The 25296-nt window shown below is 37.6% G+C and overlaps 2 protein-coding genes across 2 annotated transcripts; both read right to left on the minus strand.

Annotated features, from left to right (window-relative positions):
* Nucleotides 1-9808: 9808 nt before the first annotated feature.
* On the minus strand, nt 9809-15433 carry LOC107775346 (uncharacterized). The gene is made up of 4 exons (XM_016595076.2): nt 14935-15433; nt 14013-14128; nt 11475-11718; nt 9809-11371 (listed from the first exon to the last, which is right to left on the minus strand). Exons 1-4 carry the CDS (start codon nt 15238-15240, stop codon nt 10103-10105), a joined length of 1935 nt encoding a protein of 644 aa, XP_016450562.2. The 5' UTR covers nt 15241-15433; the 3' UTR covers nt 9809-10102.
* A 1188-nt stretch (nt 15434-16621) lies between these two features.
* On the minus strand, nt 16622-24908 carry LOC107775347 (peroxisomal nicotinamide adenine dinucleotide carrier-like). Its single transcript, NM_001325198.1, has 11 exons — nt 24828-24908; nt 24644-24721; nt 24490-24564; nt 20833-20963; nt 20506-20560; nt 18579-18680; nt 17905-17973; nt 17723-17830; nt 17531-17599; nt 17176-17230; nt 16622-16815 (listed from the first exon to the last, which is right to left on the minus strand). Exons 1-11 carry the CDS (start codon nt 24906-24908, stop codon nt 16622-16624), a joined length of 1017 nt encoding a protein of 338 aa, NP_001312127.1.
* Between the last annotated feature and the right edge of the window lie 388 nt (nt 24909-25296).

Raw genomic sequence — 25296 nt, forward strand, 5'->3', positions numbered from 1 at the left:
GACCAAAAGCGAAAAACATGCAAAATAAATTTTTTAACAAATTGTTATTTTGAATTTCGGTTTCTTTCTCCGTTTATTGAAATGGTACGTTACTTTTTGATAGATTTAACTAGAGTCGTCCCAAAATATTGGGGCAACTGTACATCTCATCATTAGAGCAATAAAATTTATATCTATCTATCTATACTATTTTAAAAGCATAAAGGCACTTAGCGAAATGTTATTCCCTTATTTTACCCTTAAATTTTTTTTATATTAGACAAAATAGTTATTAATTATTTCCTAATTAAGAATTTTAAGATCACCTAAAATTTTATTATTATATTTTTCGTAATTAAACTAGGTAGGAAGGGACTTTAAAATCGAATACACTTTTACCTTATATAGATTTCCTTATTTAAAGACCATTAATATTAAAGTTGTATTGAACTATTCCCATGAGATTCTTTACTATCCAAAATGTGAGTTAGACATTACAAATTCTCAAATAAAGATTCAAAACATATGATTTTTCTTACTATTTGAAAATCGAATTCTTATTGGAAAAAAAATATAATTATTGTCAAATATTTAAAAAGTAGAATAATCTAATATTTAGAATTTAAATTAATAAAAACTAAGTTATTTCTTTTAATGTTTAGAACAAATAATTAATTATTGAATTAACTAATTAGCAAATCCTATTCAATTTATTTTACAAATTTATCGTATAAGAAAATTTATTTGTTAAATTGACAAAACACTTAATTTATTTTTATAAGAAGAGTATCGATGGTGAAAGAAATCATAAATATAGCAAAATCAATTATAGTATAAAATTAAGATTCAAATAGGTAAAAGTACAAATTAGCAATAAAATGAAATTGTAGGAGACAACCAGTTATAAATGAGTTGTTATTTGTTTCTTTCTTGCATTCAGTCCAACAAATGAAAACGTCTCGCTAAATATTGATACTAAGTTTTTTCTTGTAAACTATTAGTTCAATATTAGTCATTCTTTAAACGTTAAAATTGTCACTATCAAATTTTTAGAAGATATAACACCAACTTTTTTTAATTTATTTTTAATTTGTATTATTTGTCAAATCTTTAAAGGATTGTGATAAAAAATATTTTTATATTTTATTTTCAGTATTAAGTCACATAAAAACAACAATTTTTATTTCGACATAAATCCGGATAAATCACAATAAGGCTCTAAATAAAATTCCTTCATTTGTTAAGCTAACTATTGGGAATAATATTTATTATATAAAAGAAAATTCTGAAGTTTTATTTTATAAAATAAATTATCTAATAATATGTATGTAATTTTTAAAATTTGTATATTCATTGATGTAGGTACACGCGTAAAGCGCGTACCCGAATACTAGTTGCATTAAAAGTAGTAAGGTATTTAATCAATTGAAGAGCTTTGTTGCGATGTTTCATTTTCATCTTTATTAAATGTTTTTCTTACAATAAAAAGAAAATTTCTTAGGTTAATACTTTATCAGTTCCATTTATCTGACATAATTTCCTTATTAATCCAATTAATGAGATATTCTTATATTTCCTTGATCGTTGAAGCTTTTATTAATATACTAATGTTATGACATGTTTAATACCATAAATTTTAAAAGTTTTATAGTAATACGAATATTATGACACATATAAGATTACAAATTTTAAACTTTTCTTTTATAATTCTGTATACAAATAAATGATTGTCCCGTCAAAAGAGAATTTGTTTTTGCAATATGAAAAGGTGGCCCTCCTTCCCCTTTCCTTCCTTTCCTTGGTGGAGGTTCTATCTGAGAATAAGATCTTTAATTTAAATTTAAATAAGAAAAAATATTACAAATAAACAAATCATATACTTTCTGAGGGAGGGGTTGAAATTCAATATTCAGGGAGTTCAAAGTCAACAAGTTCACTATTTATATTGGCAAATTTTATATATACATACACACATATATATAGACACACACGTATGTGTATAATCATTGAATTTTATTAATATGAGAAACATCTTAGGAGTAATGTTGAAAAAAGTCCGAACCAAGGGTCTATCGGAAATATTCTGTCTATTTCTCATAAGGTAGGAATAAAGTTTGCGTACACCCACCTTCTCCTGATTTCATTTTTGAAATTTCATTGGGTATGTTGTTGTTTAAAAGACGTTCGAGATTTATACCTTTTTCTTCTTTGATTATTTTTTTAGTGAAAATTCTTGCACACAGGTATATGCATGATGGGATGGTCCAACAATTTCATAAATGCTACAATTTTGAATGCTTTTATCTTTTCCTCATTGTTATTACTTCTTTGGTTTCTGTTTGACGGTACTAATATATTATTTCCTCCCTTTTCTTCTCGTTTTTTCTGTCTTCTTGAGTTGAGGGTCTTTTGAAAACAACCTCTCTACTCCTTCGGGATAGGGATAAGGTTTGCGTATACATTATCCATCCGAAACTCCACTTATGAAATTTTACCGAGTCGTTGTTATTGTTGTGGTTGTTTATCTTTTCCTCATTGATAGGAACGAAAAGACAAAACATCAAATGCTTGTTCCCTTTTGCTTGCAGCTGGACAAGGAGGGGCACTTTGGGTTGTTGACGTGGACTTGGCATTAAGGACTTTTGACATTTAATATAATTAGACCAAAGTATCTTTGCTTGTATTTGCAACTGTATCTCATTTGTTCGCCTTATTTCTATAGATGTCAATTTGTGTTTTTTTTTTTTTTTTTTGCCTTTTTTGCGAGGCATAAACTAGTGCATATATCTAGAGATAAAAGAGGAAGCAAGAAGATGTGATTGTTTTTGGTGAGATTTAAACCGTACACAATTTGAACGAAAAATGACATTATAACTTGGGAGTTTTATACAATTAGTACGTTAGATTTATTGTTTACTTTTATTAGCTAGTATACATAAATTATATACTGATTATACATACTTATATATATATTATACATGTATTAATATATATTATACATATGCCGTCTAATTTTAGTTTAAGCGGATGAGCGGCTATCTAGGTTAATTCTTCTTATAAAATAAAATTTCTTGATGATAAGCTATGTGTTCCTCAATTATTGTTCATCTTCCTTTATACAACATTTTTATACAAAGTCAATACGTAGAATTTCTTGCTAGCATACAACGTTAGTAATGAAAGATTCTATCTCATAACATTTTGTTGATATCAATAAATAACAAAATGAACTTTGTCTTGTACTTGGCTTGCATTTGAAAATTTGATCCACAATAAACGTTTCCAAAGTTTCAAATATTTTGCAAAATTTATGTCTTTCATTCAATATTCCAAATATTGTATGTGACTGCCACACGTAGGGTTTGTGTGGTAGAGAAGAGATAGGGAATTCATGTGGGTATGTCAGCAACAAAAATGGAAAGGCCCAATCATTGATTGGACAGTACGATTACCCTATTGATAAAATGTCATGGTCCACCATTATTATGTTATAATTCTGAATTTTCTCTCAAGTAAAATATTGATGTAAAGCCAATCTGGTCGACAAAAAAACAAAGGCACATTAATTTTCTTCCTATCCCCACCACAGCCAGGTTTGCACTACATTTATTACATACCAATCTTGTCTGTTTTTACTCTGATATTTTCTTGGTTTTCTCCTGGTGTTGTTTCAGATTTCTTGCCTTTCTATAATTGTCATCCATTACACTATAGGTTTTGGTATTGCACTTCCTTAAATTTTAATTTTTCGTATACTGCTGACATTTTTCAATGCTGTAGTACAATGGAGTAACTAGAAATACTAGAAAAGTATTAATGTTGTTTTAGCTGACACCTAAAAAAAACATGCACAAAGCATCCTGCATTCATGCAGGATCCAGGAAAGGGTCACAACCCGAGTATATATAGACAATTGTGATGACCCACCATGTCATCATGCCACATAGGCGTCATTGGGCATATATTAATATAATGTGGAAGCTTACATAAGAAGAAGACTAGCATTTGTGAGAAGATTCTAGAGAGGTATGGACATCTCCTTAGGAAGAACCTAGATCCTTATGGATTTGCTAGGAAAGTCCTTGGAAACTTCTAGGCTTGTAGAGAATTCTAGAAAAAGCTTTTATCTTGTAAATATGAAGGACTTGTGTAATAATTAATATTTACACACTAGCCCCTAGGAGACTAGTATATAAAGGGGGTCATTCATTTGTAATTCATCAAGCAAACAATTCAAGTTCTCTCTATTACAAAGCTTCCTTTAACAATTCTCTTGTGTTCTTTCTTCTATTCTCTTAGCGATCTTGAGTGTAGTAAGGCTGACTTGACATAGCAAGAACGTGAGCAAGTTGTGCAAGATCGTGAACGAGTTGTCAAGTACTGCACGTGTACTTAATTAACAACTAAGGATGTGACAACGTGGTATCAGAGCGAAGGTTTCAACTAAGGGAATGGCGAACGACGGAGAAATTAACGTTGCCAACGTCATCCAGGATGCTGCTGGCAAGAGCGACCGTAGCAAAAAGAGGAATGTCACCAACAAGAGCCAGGAGGTGCCACCTGAGGTTGTGTCAAACGAAGGGCTTACATCCCAAGAACCATCTGCCACTGAGGCGAGCGAGGATGGAGTGGAGGTCCTTCCAGAGGATGTCTCGCTCGGTAAAGAGTGGGTGATGAAGATGAACGCAGGGATGGACGCCGTGGAGATCTTTGTCCAAAGCTTGGGGAAGGTGGAAGGCACCCTTAACGTTCTTAAGGGGCACACTCTTGAAGAGATCGAGAGTATCCGAAATAACGTGGAGGAACATACATAGACAGAGATGGAACTAAGGCAAACCATCACTGCCTTAGAGTGCAGACTCATGGAGGCTTTAAGTACTATCGATGATCTGAAGGCAAAGATAGAGTCACTCGAGGAGCATGTCAATACTGGTGTGACTGAGGTAGCCAGCAATGTTGTGGTGACGAGGGAGGCCAAGATCAAGGCTCCCAAACCCCCGGTGTTCAAAGGTGTTCGTGATGCACAAGAAGTGGAAAACTTCCTTTGGCACATGGATAACTACTTCAGGCACGGCAAAGTGAGGGACGACGAGGCCAAGATCAACACTGCGGTATTATACCTCTCAGAGACTTCCATGCTATGGTAGAGAAGGAAGATGACCGACGTGGATAAAGGTCTATGTACTATTAGCACATGGGATCAGTTCAAAGTGGAGTTCAAGCGACAGTTTTTTCCAAACAATGTCTTGTACGAGGCAAGGCGCAAGTTTAGGGAATTGAAGCAAACAGGGAGCATACGTAATTACGTCAAGGAGTTAACTACCCTTATGCTTCAAATCCCCAACCTGACCAATGATGACTTGTTGTTCCACTTCATGGACGGGTTGCAAAATTGGCTAAGCAGGAGTTGCAACGCCGACAAGTCACTGATATAGACCAATCCATAGTGGAGGCCGAATCATTGATGGATTTCAGGCATGACAAACACGACAAAGGCAATGGCAAGGAGTCAAAGGTTAACAATGTCAAAGGTGGGGGAGACCGTGGCAAAGTCAAGGAGATACAACAATAATACTCCAAGACTCAAGACTTCAAAAAGTCGAGTGGTCGTCAGGGCTACGCCGAGAAGAAGGCGCAGGTCAAGAAGAAGGGATGCTATATATGTGGAGGGCCACATGGCTTCAGGAATTGTCCTGACCTCAAGAGCCTCAGTGCCATGGTACATGAGCGGAAGGAGCAGCCACAAGGAGAGAGTCCGGGAACCGCACAGTTGGATATGATCGGATTATGTGGTGCTGTCACGAAGCAAGCTATCCAACCTACCGAGAATGGCAATCAGTACATGGATCTCACCATCAATAACAAGCCCGCTCGTGCAATGGTGGATACTGGAGCAACTCATAATTTCGTGACTGAGGCTGCCGCAAAGAGACTGGAATTGAAGTTTGCTCCAACCAACTCTCGCGTCAAGACCGTGAATGCCGAGATACAGAATGCTCGTGGGGTAGCTAATGGAGTTAATGTCAAATTGGGAACTTGGAAAGGTATGACAAACTTTACCGTAACCGCTATGGATATCTTTGACATCATACTGGGGCAAGAGTTCTTTAGACATTGTCATACTTTAATCGACCCCTACCTCCAACGTCTCTTGGTTATGGAGCGAGAAGGAGCTTGCATGATACCTACAATGACTATGCCACACGGACAGAGCCAAGCACAACTCTCAGCTATGCAGGTTGTTAAGGGGATCAAGAAGGGGGAGCCGACGTTCGTGGCAACCATCACAAGTCTGGAGGAAAACAAGAGTTTTCAAGAGACACTACCGCCTTGCATAGAGAAGTTGCTTGAGGAAAACAAAGATGTCATACCCGAGGAGTTGCCTAAGCACTTGCCACCCAGGCGAGAGGTGGATCACAAGATTGAGTTGGAGCTAGGGGCTAAGCCACCCGCATTTGCCCATATCGTATGGCACCTCCCGAGCTAGAGGAGCTCAGGAAACAATTGAAGGAGCTGCTAGATGTTGGTCACATTCGCCCATCAAAGGCACCTTTTGGCGCACCAGTATTGTTCCAGAAGAAGAAAGATGGATCGTTGCATTTGTGCATAGACTATCGAGCACTTAATAAGGTCACCGTGAAGAATAAATACCCGATCCCGCTCATTGCTGACTTGTTTGATAGACTTGGGCAAGCCAAGTACTTTACCAAGGTGGATCTTCGAAAGGGCTACTACCAGGTTCGCATTGCGGAAGGGGATGAGCCAAAGACAGCATGTGTGACGAGATATGGAGCCTTTGAGTGGTTGGTGATTCCCTTCGGCTTAACCAATGCACCGGCCACATTTTGCACCCTTATGAACAAGATTTTTCATCCCTACCTTGATCAGTTCATGGTAGTCTACCTAGATGACATAGTCATCTACAGCAACACCTTGGAGGAACACATGGAGCACTTAAGGAAGGTTTTCCAAGTCTTGCGGGAGAACGAGCTATACATCAAGAGAGAGAAGTGCGAGTTTGCACAATCAAAGGTGCACTTCTTGGGCCATGTCATTAGCAATGGCGAGCTACACATGAACGAGGCTAAGGTACGTGCTATCCAGGAGTGGGAGGCACCCATAAAGGTAACTGAGTTGAGATCCTTCCTTGGCATTGTTAACTACTATCGTCAGTTCATCAGTGGATACTCAGCAAAGGTCGCACCATTGACTGAGTTGCTAAAGAAGAACAAGCCATGGGTTTGGACGGAGCATTGTCAAAAGGCATTTGAATGCCTTAAGGCAGCTGTAACAGAGGAGCCAGTCTTGGCATTACCTGACTTTGCCAAGACATTTGAGGTGCACATAGATGCCTCAGACTTCGCCATTGGGGGTGTCCTGATGCAGGATAAGCATCTCATAGCATTTGAGAGCCGCAAGTTGAATGAGACGGAGCGGCGTTACACGGTGCAAGAGAAGGAAATGACGGCCATTGTGCATTGCCTTCGTACATGGAGACATTATCTTCTCGGGTCAAGGTTCGTGGTCAAGACTGATAATGTGGCTACTAGCTACTTTCAGACACAGAAGAAGCTCACACCAAAGAAGGCTAGATGGCAGGATTTCTTAGTCGAGTTTTATTATGCGTTGGAGTATAAGCCGGGAAAAGGTAACGTTGTAGCCGATGCATTGAGCCGGAAAGCCGAGCTTACTGCAATCACTTCAGCGAGATGGGACATTCGGGAGGCTATAAAAGAAGGCATGCAGCATGATCCAGCAGCATGATCCAGCAGCCAGACAGCTTATCGAGTTAGCTAACAAAGGCAAGATGAGACGGTTTTGGATAGAAGACGGCCTACTACTTACTACAGGTCGTCGGGTCTACGTTCCTAAGTTTGGAGACATTAGACGACAGATCATAAGGGAGAGTCAAGACACAATGTGGGCTGGTCATCCAGGTCAACGTCGCACTAGGGCCTTGGTTGAGTCAGTCTACTATTGGCCACACATGCGAGATGACATAGAGTGCTATGTGCAGACTTGTCTTGTCTGTCAACAGGACAAGGTTGAACAACAACAACCCGGAGGACTTTTGGAGCCACTACTAGTTGCAGAGCATCCATGGGAGAGCGTAACTATGGACTTTATTACTTGCCTACCAAAGTCCGACGGTTATGGTACTATTATGGTGGTCGTGGATAAATTTTCCAAATATGCCACCTTCATGCCCGCCTCACCAGGTTGCACAGCCAAGGAAGCCGCCAAGCTATTCTTTAAGACCGTGGTGAAGTATTGGGGCTTACCAAGGCATATAATCAGTGATCGAGACCCCGCTTTACTGGAAACTTTTGGAGAGAGTTGTTTGACATACTTGGTACGGAGTTGCACTTTTCTACTAGTTTTCACCTACAGACGGATGGACAAACGGAACGAGTCAATGCCTTACTAGAATGCTACTTGAGGCATTATGTAAGCGCGCATCAGAAAGATTGGGCAAAGCTCCTAGACATCGCCCAATTCTCTTATAACTTGCAGCGGAGTGAGTCCACTAGGCGGACACCATTTGAGCTAGCCACAGGCCAACAACCACAAACTCCACATTCATTACCAGCCACGTTCGAGGAAAAAAGTTTGGGGTCTTATCATATGGCCAAATGGTGGGAGGAGCAGCTCGACACTGCTAAATCCTACTTTGATAAGGCAGCTAAGAAGATGAAGAAGTTTGCGGACCGTAAGCGGCGCCCCACATACTATAGAGTTGGGGACATGGTCATGGTGAAGTTTAACCCAAGACAGTTCAAGGCCCTACGGGGCATGCATCAGAATTTGATTCGCAAGTATGAGGGGTCATTTAAGATCGTCGCCAAGGTAGGCAAGATCTCATACAAGCTTGACATGTCATCGTATCTTAAGATATACCCTGTCTTCCATGCCAGCATGCTTAAGCCATATCATAAAGATAAGGATGATCCGAGTAGGGGCCAATCAAGTCGAGCGCCAATGACTATCACCGCCTCGCATGATCGGGAGATTGAGGCTATCATAGATTACCAGGCCAGGCGAAAATAAGGGCAAAAAGCCACCGCTATGTTCCTCGTCCGTTGGAAAGGGCAATCACCAGAGGAGGCCACGTGGGAATGATATGAAGACTTGTGGCAATTCAAAGATAAGATCCGAGAGTTTATGCAGCAGCATTGCGCCGCGGTCGTAGCAATATTAGGTGGGGGAGAATGTGATGACCCGCCATGTCATCATGCCGCATAGGCGCCGTTTGGCATATATTAATGCCATGTGGAAGCTTACATAAGAAGAAGGCTAGCATTTGTGAGAAGATTCTAGAGAGGTATGGACATTTCCTTAGGAAGAACCTAGATCCTTGTGGATTTGCTAGGAAAGTCTTTGGAAACTTCTAGGCTTGTAGAGAATTTTAGAAAAAGCCCATTATCTTGTAAATATGAAGGACTTGTGTAATAATTAATATTTACACACTAGCCCCTAGGAGACTAGTATATAAAGGGGGTCATTCATTTGTAATTCATCAAGCAAACAATTCAAATTCTCTCTAATACAAAGACTCCTTTAACAATTCTCTTGTGTTCTTTCTTCCATTCTCTTAGCAATCTTGAGTGTAGTAAGACTGACTTGACATAACAAGAACGTGAGCAAGTTATGCAAGATCGTGAACGAGTTGTCAAGTGTCGCACATGTACTTAGTTAACAACTAAGGACGTGACACAATTTACTATAATGCAAGCATTATTGGCTACATCCACAGCTCGAGTCCATAACTTACAAGTCACACGGAGACCACTTTACTGTTGCTCCAAGGCTCGTTGTACCAAAATAGTGATTCTCAAAATAATGGAGAGTTGTATTGAGAAAAAGAACGATATTAAAGGATCAGTGTAGAACCTAAAATGATAATATACATAGATAGTCATTTAAAGGTTATACTTCTGTTTCCCTCCTTTTACTGTTTTTCCATTACATAGTGGGATTGGCAAGGGGAAGGGGGAAAGGGGATAATTCGAATGGAAAGACTTGGACTAATTAAATTTGACAATAGAAAGCTACAGAGAAAATATTCACAGTTATTTGCAACTTAACATGAAGCACAAGAAACCAAACTAGAGAAATCTGTTCATCATTTCTTTCTTTCCTCTTCAAAATCAATATAGCCTTCATCAAGCGAAGATTCACCAGAACTACCTGGTTTCTCCATCGGAAGCACTAACTTTTCTATACTAGTTTGCTTCTTCTCAACCAATCCAACAGGCCTTCCATAGAGTGAAACCAAACCCTTAATTGCAAAACCATTTGCTATAGTATCAATGTCGATGGTTCCAGAGTAGAGTCCCCTGCTTCCACTAACCAGCATATTTTGTGTCTCTTCACTACGAGAAAGCACAGGCGGCAGTAGATCAATCAGCTGTGGGCTGGGCTGATTGGAGTTGTTTATGAGCAATCGAAGCGTCTCTCTAGCACTTTTCTCAGCCACTGAATCTGTTTCTGGAAGTAAGGGGTTCACTAAATTCGGGTGTAACTGTGGAATAGTGCCAGAGATAGCAGGACCTGCACTGACCAAGTAACCTTGGCCAGAAGAGCAAACGTCAATAACTGGAATATGGACAATAGGATCACATACAAAAGGTGTGAAGGAAGATATTTGCTGTGACGTTGCCAAAGACAACGGCAACCTGAACACTGGTTCAGGCAAAAGAGCTGGGAAATCGAAACTGGATAGATCAGTGACAAGAGGTGGCTTTGGTGTCAAAATACTAGATGGACATGCAGGTGCTATTGAAGAGAGTAGTGGCACTGACAATGAGTCTGTAGACAAGATAGGCAAGTTTGGAGTTCCAACTGAATACTGCGGAGTGGATACAGCAGGAGGGCACCAACAGTAATAAGGAGAGAAAACTGTTGAATCCAGAGAATGGATAGTAGCTGCAGGGTCTCGGAAAGGGGGGCAAGTAACAAGTGGCTCCAAAACATTTGAAGGACCAGTTTCTCTTCCAAGCTTGTCTTCTTCAACACAATTAGAAATAGGTGTATCTGTGCTACTTGTGACTGCAATCTGGCAATCTACACATGAAAGATATCTATCTTTAAAAGCACTAGATATAGGACTAAGGCTACTCATCAGGCTGGTATTTGACCTTAGGCCAGTGAAATGCTGAGGCAGCAGAGGTTTCTGAGATACAACTGATATCTGGGCATTAAGACCAAGTTCAGAAGAATTAACAGAGCCATCTGCTGAAGGATCTCTTGACAAAATGGAACTTGCTTGAGGATTTGTGGCAGCTGAACCTAGGAGATAAGCTCGAAGATGAATGGCAAAACAGTCCAGCCGTGATTCATCAATTCCAGTTAATTCAACCAAGGAAGGTTTCTTCTTAAGCAAATCCCTCATCTAAGCAAAACCACAATTGTTAATCATATTAGCCCTCTACTTATTCAATATAAAGCCACAAATATTCAGAAGTTGATTGCAGTAAACATAAAAGCATATCTACCTTTCTCCGCAACTCGTCTCCAAGGAGCTGAGACTTCTCTGAACACCAAAAATAGGAAGTCTCACCGTCAGTGATATTTATAAGAAAAGAGCGTCCAGACTGGTCTGACACGATATCCTTAATCTCTACAGCAGCGCAATCAGATTCACTATCAAATGTCCCAACTCTCGCTGTTCTACCATCATCCCCAATGAATGAGATGCTCAACTCAGATGTTGGCAAAATTGCAAGGTTTAAGTTTCCCCTGTTACAACAGCACAAGAGAAAAAGAAGTGCTTAGGTGCAGTTAGAAGTCAACATATTACATACCAAATCAAATGTAACCAAATTCAGCACGCACTTATCACTTGAGAATCCTACACCTAATGCCCTTGCTAACACCCAAAAACAGGAAATGGCATTATGAGCTCCTCAAAAGAAAACTCTCTAAAAAAGATACAAAAATTAAGGCAGCGAGACAACTCAAACTTTGATATCTTTCCTTCTTTCCACAATAGTATTCTTACTGGACAAGTTAGCCTCTGAAACAAGGGCAATATCCTTGCGCAAAATTGCGCATCATTCCCGACGTATTTAATCCTTTAGGTGGATGCCTGACATTTTTTTATGACAAGTAGTAATTAAACCAGCTAGTGTAACACGTAGGTAATGTGACCTTGTGAAATACAGGTGCACTTAATACACAAATGAGATACGTATTTACTCTAAGGAAACAGCAAAATCACATGGGCACACCAAGAGAAGATAGTTTTTTCCCGGGGGATGCCGCTTTTTTTTGGGGGGTGGGGGGTGGGGGGAGGGGGGAACTCCTCCATTCATGTATATTACTCAGCTTCAATGAAGCGCGAAAGCCAAAAGAAACTAACTATAGAAAATCTCTTTACTAACTGAATGTTATCAGAGAATACAACGACAAATTTAAGGAGAAAAGTAGAAATGTAAAAGCAACTATGAGGTATGGACAGGAAATGACATAATAGCATGTGACAAGGAAACGACAAACTGAACAATATTGACACTTCTAGTTCAGACAGAAACACAACCAAATCATTAAAAAGAAAACATCAAGGGAGAACACGACACACATCTAGATAATTCAGAGTGAAGTAATCAAATCATGTAATATAGAAGCGTGAAACTACCTTGACTTCTTCTTAATTCAGAGATCATAATAGTATACGCCAATTTACCTACAAGTCAAAAGATATTTCATGTGGAAGCATGAACATTTGTTACCAGTAATAAACAACACAACATCTTGGCAACTTCTAATCATGATCAACAAGCATATGTACAGGTTAAACTGGATTGCGCTACATAGTATCAAATAAGCAGAGAGAGATGTCGCAACTTCATTGTTTAAATAATCAGAAGAGAACAATACGAGAATACTTGAACATAGCACTAAGCCTCATATGCAGCAATATGACAAAAGTGATAGAGAACATAATACTTACTAATGGATCAGTGGAAAAACAGTTCTAACAGTCAGAAGGGGTCTATTACTATAAAGAATGCCCAAAACAACAACTTATTTTCCATCTCCATTAAGGCAAAACAACTTATAGATAAGTAATACTTTCATTTTTAATTTGACTTTCAACTAATCTATGTTTAAATAAGTAATTGAAAACTATTTAAAAAATAAGCACAAATATTGGGCATGCTACAATTTCTAGCATATAAGAATATATGAACAAATCAGCTATTCATTTTTCTATTTATAACAATGACATGAAAAGTTGAAGTTATCTGCCTTGGAAAATTCAAAAGGAGTCTAAATGGCATTTAGACTTTAGAATTACTTCTTCTAGTTACAGCTAACACTTCTAGTTCACTGTTAAAATGAGGCGCCTTTTCAGTCTGTACTGGAGGTAACTAAAATGAAAATATTAGATATATTATAAAGAATAGGAAGGGGCATTTAGACAAGTACTAGAAATAGAAGTGCTCAATCAGTTACTGAAAATGTAATAGTACAAGATGTGAATCCACAAGGAGTAGATAATAGCTAAGATCATCTATACTGTATTTCTCTGTGTACCATGACAGTAGCAAGAGATAAGTGAACTTAATTTTGTTCAGCAAGCATTTTGCGCTAGTGCTTAAAGTACAAATAATTACACACTTCTATTTTCTTCGGCATCCTAACCAGATGGGGTTGTTAGCATGCCACTGAATTATTATTGCTAAGACCATGATGCTTGATAAAGATGCCAATCTTAGCTTTGAGTAATACATCAATCTTAGCTTGCCAGAGACAAGATTATGAATATAATAATACCAAAAATAACTAGCTGCAACTAAATGCATCAACTTTCCTACAATGGAGAAGGAAGAGAGGATAAAAAGAGCACAATCTAAGCCCACCAGTGACCAGTCAAATCACGAAGGAGCTGATTTAACTAAAGCAGTCAGTCATTAGAATGTCACAAGAACTACAAGTAAACATAAAAAATAAAAAATGCTGGACCTAAATAAACCCCAACATCGAAACCAATGTAATACATGCATAAGAGCAAATTTTTTAGCCACTACCTTGTAGTGGTCGGGCGCAAAAGTGTCCCCTGCTTCTTGATCTTCCCAACACGCATTGAAACGAGTGGAATGCACAAGCACCTGGCAAGCATTCCAACTTCTGATGGTTCAAAATTCTGTCAAAGAACAACAATTACGATCACATACTCTTTTTATTGCAAATATAATATCGCATCAAACAACATCACAATCAAAATTAACACAATGACCTAAAATGAGCTCCACACAGATTTAATTGAACTTCTTAAGTAAGAAAAAAGCTGAAGAAATACATACTCTCTCTGTGCCAATTTATGTGGCACACTTTCCTATTTAGTCTATCCCAAAAAATGACACTTTTTTTTTAAATTTAGAAATAATTTAACTTTAAGATTCCCTTTTATTGTTCTTTTACCTTGACGAGATGATTGTATAACCATGCCAATGATCATAACTTGTTTTAAACTACAAATTTCAGAAGTGTCTTTTTTTTTAACTCCCTGCCAGTCAAACAAGGCCGCATAATACGGGAAAAGAGAGTACCCCCTCAGTCCCAAATTAGTTGTCATGTTTCACCTCTCAAAACTCAAACTCTGTGAATTTTTTTTAAAATTTCTTTTCAACATTTCACATGAAAAAAATTGCTACTTAGTAGTACTTTTTGTATAGTAGTTTTTAAATATCCAAATTTTGGTTTAAGATATTGAGTTAATCTCAGGGGAAGCTACATAGTTGGCCACTCGGCTAAAAATATTTACGGCCGTTAGCTAATATACATATATAATACAGCTAATTTTTTTGGACGAACGGCTATTCAAGTTAATTCTCTTAATTATCTCTAATCCAATTTAGCTTCAAAGATTAGCCAAATTGACTCTTGAAAAACGAAACATGAACTTTTTGAGATAGAGAGAGTATTAATTTGGGAGAATTTGAGACGTACTTGACTAAGATAAGCGAGTAATCGATCTTCAGCAGCACCGGTGGAAACATTTAGCTTCAACAAAGGCTTTAGCCTTTCATCGACTCGACAAGCTCCCATCACCTGCAAATCCAGAGCCAGAAGCCACTGAACAACGTCGGTTTCTCCTGATGTGCACTCGCCGCCCGACGAAACGCTGTCGTACGAAAAATTATCCTCCGATGACGACGATGACGTGTCGTCGAATTCCTCCACGCGATTTGAATTTTCTACCTCATCAATCTCCAGATTGTTCATAGATTGTTGCTTCTCTGAATGATGATCCATTTAAATTTCAATTAATTAAGGTTAAATATGTTCGAAGTACGCTCGTAATCCAAAAAATTGAAGGAGATTGAGAGAAAATAAAATAACGAAATCCACACGTCGAACAGCTGCAAATAGGAAACAAGAGGCGTTGAGTTCCTTTAAATAGGATCGATGGAAGGCCTAACGGATTTCAGATGTGGTAATGAAATGTGATTTAGGGCTGAACTGGAATCCGGGGAATTATGGTATTGCGTAGGGCCAAGCTGACTCTTATTGGGCCCATATTGCTTATTGTGGGACCGTGTGGGGCCTAAGGCGGTGATAATGAAAGCGCCACGTCAGCTTTGCGATTAGACAAAAGCTGGTTTGATTAAGTAGTGCTTCCTATATTAATTAATTAAGAAGTTAAGAAGCAAGGAACCTTCTCCATGTGGCATATACGTAATATCATAATCAGACATTGACTAGTTGGCGAATTAGATGGAACTTATGATAGTTTGGTTTTAAATTTAATAGATTGATTCATTGAGTGCATTCTTTAATTATTATTTTTTTAATTTGAAATGTTGATTTCCCCTTTAGAAAAGAGAGAAAATTCCCTTGTGTTAATCAACCTAAGGCATTTATGAAACACGTCATCACAACAACAACACAATAATTCCAGTATGACCTTACAATGGTATTGTGTACGCAGACCTTACCTCTACCTTGTGAAGATAGAGAGGTTGTTCGAGAGACCCTCGACTCAGAGAATTATGAACACATCACGTTCAAACAAAAAGACCAGGTAAAATATTGCGAAGTCATAACTTCATTTTCCCAGTTTCCCCCAACAAATTACACTTCCACCAAGGGTTTATTCTCATTCACAAAATGGAATATATTCCTATCTAATCCTTATTTTTTACCAAGTTTGGGCCTCATAAGAAGCAAAAAGGAAAGCTTTTAGATGCGCTAAGCCCTAACAAAAGTGAAGGATGTAACAAGGAAATCTGATCACCAATAGACTAATAAACAACACGTTCTACTTAGTCAATTGATTATAAAGAAGCTCAAATCCAAGTCCAATAAATTTTGTAGTAATAAGAAGTACAACAACATTTCACCTTTGATACAGAAGGAAGATAGACGGCATTAACTAGTATGCCTTGACCAAAGAACGGATTTAAGGTCAACTAAGATATTTCCATTCTATACCGTGAAGACACAGCATACGACCCGATATCTGTAATGGTGAAATATCCAATTGAATAGTCGAGATGCCAGCAAGCTGGCTTGGAACACCACTGCTATAAAAACATCTTTATCTTTGTTATTACAAAGTAACCCGTCCTAGTTCTGAAGGTATTTCTGAATGAAGCTGCACCTTGCTTAGACTTCAATGGAGGAAAACCAACTTCTAATGAGGCTTTAATCTGACAGAAGTAGCAGAACGACCTGTTAATAACCATCTAGCACCCCTGACAAGTTCTTCCTTGACCATGAATAGAACAGCAGCAGCAAGAACACTTTGTACAATTTTTGTGCTCATCCCCTTGCAGAATCCATGAAAGCCTTCATAGCGTAAAATCTTCACTATAGCGTCAAGTGTGCCTATATTGCATAGAGCAACTTTTACTATTTGAAATATTTTTTCCGAAAGAAAAAAGAAGCCCAAAAAGCTATATGGAAAACCTAATACATGTTATATCAATTTTCAGAAAATTGCCGACTAAATGCACCATCAAATAGCCAACAAAGTTTCATTCAATCTAGATAAGATAATCCAAATTCCAAATGACTCCAGGTCGTACTTTTTCATTTTTATTTTGAATGTAGGTTAACATATTGCTTGAAATAGAATTACTGCATTTAGCAGTCTGATTTCACCAATGTAGAATTTTTAGAAACTCAAATATGCTAGCCTTTAAAATGATGCCAAGTATAGGAACACGGTAACTCAAGTCCACTGACCTTTATAGTGATGTCTTTTATCCCCACCAACATCCTGCTTTGCCTGAAGTCGTGACTGCAAGACAGAAAGCACTTAAACTCAAGTGGTCCAAACTCTGCATAGAACTAAATTGGACCCTACTGCCGCCAAACTGTGTTTCAACTGCTCCGATCGGCAGTTGCAATAAAAGTTAAAACTGAGAATGTTGGTTGACTAATTTACCCAAAAGGTGAAATGGAGGGTAGAAAAACAGAAGATGACGATGAGTATGAGTCAACTTTTAGGGGGCTGCTATTTGCACATTAATCCAACAGATGAGACAATTTTGATGAGAAGGGTAAAGGAAACGAACTTTCTCCACACTGACTTGTATACCTTGATAACCAGAAGAGGATACGTTACAACCGTAGCTCCAAGTTTTGCTACAGCTCCGAGTAGAAATATCTAGCAAAGATATAAAACACATGAGGTCCAACAGTTAGACACATCAAAAGCTAAAAATTCTAAAATGATAATACAAGTCCAGAATACAATTTAGAGGAATAAGAGAAAGGGACAAAAGTTTACCTCCAAAGCAGTGACATCATTGGCACCTTTGTTGCTAGAGGCACGTCGTTTCCTGATCTTCTTCAGCAAGGTTTCATATAGCATAAATTGTATGGAAGGATTGCTTACCTGTATTTAGCAATATGAAGGATCAGGAACCATCATTTAGTACATACTACGTACTAGAGTAAGTTCTCACATACCATAAATAATGTTGGAAAAACACCATTCCAGAAACCCCAAACTCCAGCTTCACCGTAGACTTCTTGAATCTGAAATATACAAGTGTTACCTATTAGAAAATTACGGGTATAGGCAGCATAATTGATACCATGACTATGTAGCATGACCAAAAAAGCCACTAATTACTAAATGGCAAAATATGTTTATGCTTCAGTCCAGTCGCCATAGCCTTTATGTTGTATGCTAAATATCAAAGAGGACTAGGTGAGTACCATCATAGGTTCACACATGTCCTACATAGAAGCTGCAGAGGCATTTTCTGTTTCTGATTTTACAAAAGGTAAAAAAAAATTATGAATCTTTTCAGAAACCATCATTTCCCACAATGCTATTATGCTCCAGTATTAAGTAATGAAAGAAAACTAAGCATCAAAGCATCAACTAATCCATATTGCCAGTTAAAACTTAAGACATTGAAGAAATACTTTTTTTTAAAAAAAGAATCTTTAGAGAGATATATGTTGGAGCCGTGCACCAGCTTTCATCACGGGAACAGATACTGACAAGTAAAATTCTCGTGGATTCTCCAAGTAGATTAAGTATGCAAATCTGATGGTCCTACATTCCAAGGTATGCAAATTAAGTTCAACGCATCATAAATCACATCTTTTAATAGGTATATCTATGTACATACAGTGTAGCTTGTCCCATAGGGAGGAGGTTCAACCACAGCAGATATTGCATCCTGTGATGTTACAGGTTTGGTGTGGTTATCTTTATCTTTTCTTGTATGAGTCTGCACAACAGTAGTGAGAAATAAATGTAAGAAAATCAAGCATGCGACAAATTATATTAGGGAGAAATTTTTCACGAAGAAAACCAGTAGATAGGCAATTAGTGATACTTTAGAAGCGAAGTTTTTTTACATCAAACCATGGCAATCAATAATACATTTAAAGCGAAGCATTTTGACATCAAAGTAACCACAGTTTCAATTGAATACTATACCATCCATAACTCAGATGCTCCTTCTACTTATGAATCCCTGTAGATCACAAAATGATCAATACATGACTAAGCTTCCAAACTGACACTTTCCATCTTTGGAAGCAGCAAACGCGCAGGAAAATATCAGTAAGTGAATTCAAAGCACCACTCTACTTCCTCTCACAATATTCAACAACACATTCAATCTTGGACCAATGTCGTCCCTTCCAATGACAGATATCTTCAACATGTATAACAGTACTGTACTTGCAACACCAACTATTCTATCTCAACAACTACATGGAACGAGCAAAGGAATTTCCCCATGTTGGTCAAAGCATACAGTTTGAAGAGCAAGATTTTCTTACTAATCTACATGAGCTAGGTAACTAACTATGCAGATATCTTAATTCTACGTTTAATAGACAAATGGTACTACAGCATTAAGGTTGAACTGCAGCTCTCCAACAACAACAACGCTGCTATCTCAAACTAGTTGGAGTCGCTACAAATCCTCTATCAGTTCTGCTCTACCTGCGCTTGTGAATTCAATACTCAATGATTTGTTTGTATTTATTTTGCATAGGATTTCTTCTCATCTCAAATAAATCCATCTGATGTTTGTTTCCCTAAACAAAGACATATATCCACATAACTTAAAAGACATTGGTTTGTGTACATTCATAACCAGTACTGTACTTGCAATAATTCCACCTTGTAAGATAAAAATTTGATCTCAATGTCACATACCTATTTGATATAATGCGAAGAAGCAACGGCATTACAGCGGCAGAATCAATGATGATGCTTTGGTCTCCTCAAAAGAGAAGCAACTTTATGTTGCAACTAACACCTGCCAGCTTTGCACATTCTGTGCTCTTTTTCAATCCACGGTTACCAGCCAGGCTACTGTATAGGTTGCCAATCATTGGCACCCTTTAATGTTTCATACTGACATATTTATTCGACGTTGAATTAATGAGTCCTAGCAAAAATCCATTGCAAAGATCAGCATACTCTGCATATTCCTGCCGAGAACCAAACTTCTAATTACCCTTCTGAATATCCATTTCATAGATAGTAAGCAACACTGTTCTCATTCTTGACCTGTAAATGGCACCACATCCTGCAATCCTCTATATCTGGTGGTTTTATTTAATTATCTTAAAGTTAGTCCCTTTCCTCGGATTACAAAAACTATAACATCTTTCTACTTCTTCCCTTGCTTCAATATATCCCTCAACACAATCCCATCAAAAATGAGTTTTAAATAGAGCTCATTCTCTGACCCCGCGAGCCTTTGTCTTATGCAGTTATAGACCTCTAATCACTCCAAAAAGAAATAAATTATAGCTCTACATCTGTATTGCGCTTCCGACAATTCCAATTTCCACATGAGACAAGTTAGAGCAAAAACTCATAGAAGAAAGTGTTAAACTGGTAGAATAAACTGGTAGAAACAAATCTTAAAAGAAAAAGATCTTATTCCACAACATAAAGGATGAAATAATCAAAGACCAACTACCAACACCAATAAAACTTTTTGCTGTGCTAAGCTCACCAAAAAATTAAGTAAATGCACTGATTGCATAACTATTCTCATAGGAAATAAGGAGAACCCCAGAGTATTTTACCTGCATGCGAGTAACAACTACCCATATGGGATTGGTCAGCAGCACGTTAACACACCTGTAACATGGAAAAGTCAAAACCCTCATGAGTAAAAAAGAAAAACTACAAAATCTCAAATGACATTTTAGCCAGATAATTTTATTCTTCGTGAAGGTGCTTTACAAGTTTTGGTTAGATAAATTAAGATTATCTATATTATGAAGACGGAATCCAATTTTTTCTTTTTTTTTATAAGGGTATTGTGGCAGAATGCTGTTGATACCTGCGCTATAAATATAACAGATTTACCCAAGACACCAAAAGTAGTATCCGACAGAAAAGAAAATTACCCAGATAAAGCAGCCACCAGTAATGAAGAGAACATTCCCACTGATCCATCACCAATTCCTTTTTTCTTACGTTCAAGGGCATCAGTTTCTGCTCTATTCCTGAATATTTGGTAGAAATAATAATAAACACCCTGTATCAAGAAAATGACGGAGACGTAAGAGATCATAATTTTCACTGCCAAACAACAAAGAAAAAAGAATTAGGAAATATACATTCACAGAAAGTGAAAGTTAGCGAAGTTTTCCAGTATGAGGGAGATTAAGGTTTGTTAATTGATTACTAAAATTTTGTCTCGCCATTTGTCAAAGGGATATAAGAAGACCATTAACGCAAACATACTCACTTATGCAATGTGCTCTTGGACCAATACCTATGGGTTACCCATATTATAAAAATGAAATCTTGATCGATAGACCAGATGCTGAATCACTAGACCGTGAATAACAGAAGATTGGGTGGGGCAGGGATCTATTTCAAAAAACCATCAATTATATATCGAAAACTTAATTGAGCTGTGAGCCATCCGAAAGGGCAAAAGGATTAACATCTAGCAACCACACAGAAGCTTTGAAGACTGAGTTCCATGCTTTTATGAACTATTAGCCAAGAAAATCTAACCCAAAATGCAGTGAAACTATTATCATAATACTTAATCGGTGAGGTAAACTAGACGTGATCCCTTAGCATCTTCAGCCCTGTCCGTGATCAATGTTCAACGAGACAAACATCAGTGGTCTTTCTTATATAACATGAGGCCTATAAGTCATAAGTATTAGAAACAAAGTTATCCTCTCCTTGTTCAGGAATTAAAGACAATTTGGTGAGTTTCATGTTTCCACATCAATTTTTACTAGTTCTTGTGACATAAGCAGGGAGTTTTCGACCCACTTTGTCAATTAACTATCACCCTAAATTTAAGTTAATCCTTCAAGTGGAAAATGTAACCGCCTATTAAGTGGGAAAATTTAACCGCGCATTATCGACTCGTTTTCCCCAAATCGGAAAACCCAAAGAGTCGCTTGATGCAAGGAGAAGGTACAGCGAGCTACTACTCTAATACTCTTCAATGTAAAGCCATAGAGAGACGAATTTGACACAACTAGTGACGCATGAGGAAGGGCAGAGCTTGACGCAGTGCGAGTGGGGAGCTTCAACAGAATAAAGAGAATGAGATAAAGATCTTCAAAACAAAGTCCCGAAGAGACCCAACAAGGATAACAGACTGAGAGGGCAAATATTTATTTTCCTTTGGTCCAGTCGCCTATTTTTATCAGATTATTGAGCAAGTGACTGTTCTTGTATCTGAAGAACAAAAGAACTTGAATTGCAGTTAGTAGGTTACATTGCCAAATTGATAATTTGATACTAATGGAAGAAAAGTTGGCAAAGATGAAGGAAAGTATAAGGCAGTGAAAGCTCAAATGGCACAAACAGAAAGCTAGAGTGGAGTTGATTTCTTATTTGTTGTATGTGCTGCAATTATATACGTACATTATGGATTTCAAAGTGGAAACACAAAGCATGAGTTAATGCAATTGCCAAAGACGTAGTTGGTTTGATCTAATGTACAAATTGCTGTCTGGCGAGTGAGATAATATTGTTGCGGACAGTTTTATTAATTGTAGGATTTAGTTTGCAGAAAATAAGCACTTGATATACTCTTTTGAAGTAACAAAGTTATGACTAGACAGTACAACAACAATAACTTTGCCTCAGTCCCAAACAAGTTGGGGTTGGCGATATGAATCCAATAGGCAGGCAATACCTTACACAATTAGTAATATGATTGCTTAGCCATACTATGTTTTTAATATATAATTGGAATATAACAAAGATATGGAATGACCACCACTATAAAACAAATAAAAGAAACAGCACCATGCGTTCTTCCTATCTCAATTAGCCATAATGCCGAAAACAAACCACAAAAAAAAAACTAGAAACACAGAGGAAAACTGAGGATGATCAACTACTCTTGCTTCTTGCCAACACTTCCATTTGGTACTTTTGTTTTTGCCTTCATTCCTTCTTGACAATCCTAGAGATTTCACAATAAGGGATAGAGGGAGCGATAGCTAAAGCTTGGTGCCAAATAACCATTGATTTGCCTCCTAATTGCGGAAAAATTTTTCCTCCTAATTGTGTTAGCTTCGATGTGTTTCATTCCCTAATGGGCCAGTCACATAATTGTCAAAATGGGAAGTCCAGTCAGCTTTGACGGTTGTTAATGGGGACCAAAAATGTTAAATTTGACCATATTCAAAGGATTAAGAAATGTAAGAGGTGTTCTGTCCAACTTAACTAGCACCGAAGAATGTTAGAGGTATTATACAAAGGACCACCTTAACTTTTGGAAACTACTGCTGGAAATTTTCCAGCTAAAGCCAGAGTATAGCCCTAATGGGAGGTTTAAGAAAAGATGTACAATTACCAAAATCACATTTTAATTAGGTACACATCCATTTGTGCTATTGCACCTATGAAGTTCTTAATGATGGTTGTATTTACAAACTTTCGCAGGGGCTAATATTTAAGGACCAAATATGTGAAAAACTCATATCCAGGGTAAGGACAGATAACTACATGCAGATGACCAATAGCATCAAGATTGCATGATTGGCACATCTTTCCAGAGTCAAGGGACCACATATCACCCAGATTTATTTTCCCAATACCTAAACACAAGTCTGCCTTCTGCCAATATAAGTTTACCTACAATTATGACTTGAATTAAAAATCAATGGAAGTAAATATACAAATTCATAATCAATTGTTACTTCGCCTACTCCTATTCACAAACTAATAACAGTATTTCCTCAGTAATATGCTATTTCGATGTGACCAATTCCTAGTCTAACTTTAGTAATATGAACTTTACCAAAAATCAATTATCATTCTACACTACTCCAATCTCTTTTTAATTTCACAACAAGTTCTCAGCATCCGCTCAAACTTAAAGCATAGTCATTTCTGTTTCCCTAATTGTTCGGAAAAAACAAAGCAGATACAATTACTAACACAACATTTTGAACCGCAGAAAATGTCAAATTCAATATTCAACTAGGTTGGAACTGACAGTTGTTAACTTTTTCTTTTTTGGTCACAAATATCTAGAACAAACTAGCCCGACTAATCCGGGATTAGCTCCGAGTAGGTCCATTTCATTCCCAGGACTCGAACCCGAGACCTATTGGTGTAGCAGGCAAAGGTGGTATTCATAGTTGATGAGCAAGCACACGCAACAAACCACTGAATATTCTAAACAAAAATACTTTACAGGATGACTACGCACACGGCGCACATTAGCGTAAAGCAAAAAAAAATAAAGCACATACAATTACTAACACAACATTTTGAACCGTAGCAAAATGTCAAATTCAATCCTCAACTAGGTTGGAACTGATTGTTGTTAACTTTTACTTTTTTGGTCACAAATATCCAGAACACACTGGCCCGACTAATCCGGGATTAGCTCCGCGTAGGCCCATTTCATTCCCATGGCTGGAACCGGATACCTATTGGTGTAGCAGGCAAAGGTGGCTCATAGTTGATGAGCAAGAACACGCAAAAAACCACGGAATATTCTAAACAAGATACTTTACAGGATGACTACGCACACGGCGCACATTAGCATAAAGCAAAAAAACAAGCCTCACCTGCGACGCAGCGGTACCAATTAGCGACGGAGTTAAGCCACCATATAGCCCATCCCATCCTTCTTGCTTTACAACCTGCAGATCAAGTAATCACAACAAAGAAAAAAAAACTTAAAGTAAATAAAGTTAAAAACTGAAAATTAATAGCAAGTACCTGGCAAATTTGTTCGATACTTCCAAGCGTTTGCTTCATTTTCTTAGAATTTCTATCCGTTTGCTGCCGAGTATTTACCTGCAATCGCACAAGTCAAACAAGAAAAAATTTGTACAAGTAATTCTATTGTTGAAGATTAAAATAAAGCTACGAAAAAGAAGAAATTAACAGAGAGTATAAATACTGTTTGTAGAGGATAGGTGATGAGCTGAGCGATGATGCCGCCGCCGGCACCGGCGAGGCCACTGATCAAAGCGTCCGACATAACTATTTACAGTAAAAATCGGAAAAATGTGCAGAAGTATTTACGATTTTATAGCAAAGAGTGTGTTTTTTGAAGAAATGTAATTGAAAGAAGAAAAAACGTGCAAGTAATGGAATATCTTTGACTTTGGAAGTAGCGGAATTTGGTAATTGGAATGTGAAATAACATGCGAATGGAGTGGAGTGGAGTGGGAGTAATTGCTATCATTGTGATAGTTCGGTTTTATTTTGTTTTTGTTACGTCTAACCGCTTGTTTGGATGGTTGTTACGCATTGTCTGTATTGTATTATATTGTATTATTTGATAAATATAATGTTTGGATAGATTGTGATACACACCAGCAATATAAAGAATAAACTTGTAATATTGTAAAGAAAAATTATGATAC

This window comes from Nicotiana tabacum, chromosome 11 (assembly GCF_000715075.1).
Source record: "Nicotiana tabacum cultivar K326 chromosome 11, ASM71507v2, whole genome shotgun sequence".
In the NCBI taxonomy this organism is placed as follows: Eukaryota; Viridiplantae; Streptophyta; class Magnoliopsida; order Solanales; family Solanaceae; genus Nicotiana; species Nicotiana tabacum.

Bases quoted from the DNA above. Each gene is read 5' to 3' on its own strand.
- LOC107775346 (XM_016595076.2), bottom strand. From the start codon at position 15,240: ATGGATCATCATTCAGAGAAGCAACAATCTATGAACAATCTGGAGATT. The intron at 14,129-14,934 runs GTACGTCTCAAA...GTTCTTTGACAG, and splicing joins TACTCGCTTATCTTAGTCAA to AATTTTGAACCATCAGAAGT. The intron at 11,372-11,474 runs GTAGATATGCTT...GGTTTTGCTTAG, and splicing joins GAGACGAGTTGCGGAGAAAG to ATGAGGGATTTGCTTAAGAA.
- LOC107775347 (NM_001325198.1), bottom strand. From the start codon at position 24,908: ATGTCGGACGCTTTGATCAGTGGCCTCGCCGGTGCCGGCGGCGGCATC. The intron at 20,964-24,489 runs GTGAGGCTTGTT...TTCTTGATACAG, and splicing joins TTGGTACCGCTGCGTCGCAG to GGTGTTTATTATTATTTCTA. The intron at 17,231-17,530 runs GTATACAAGTCA...TCTGTCTTGCAG, and splicing joins ATCCTCTTCTGGTTATCAAG to TCACGACTTCAGGCAAAGCA.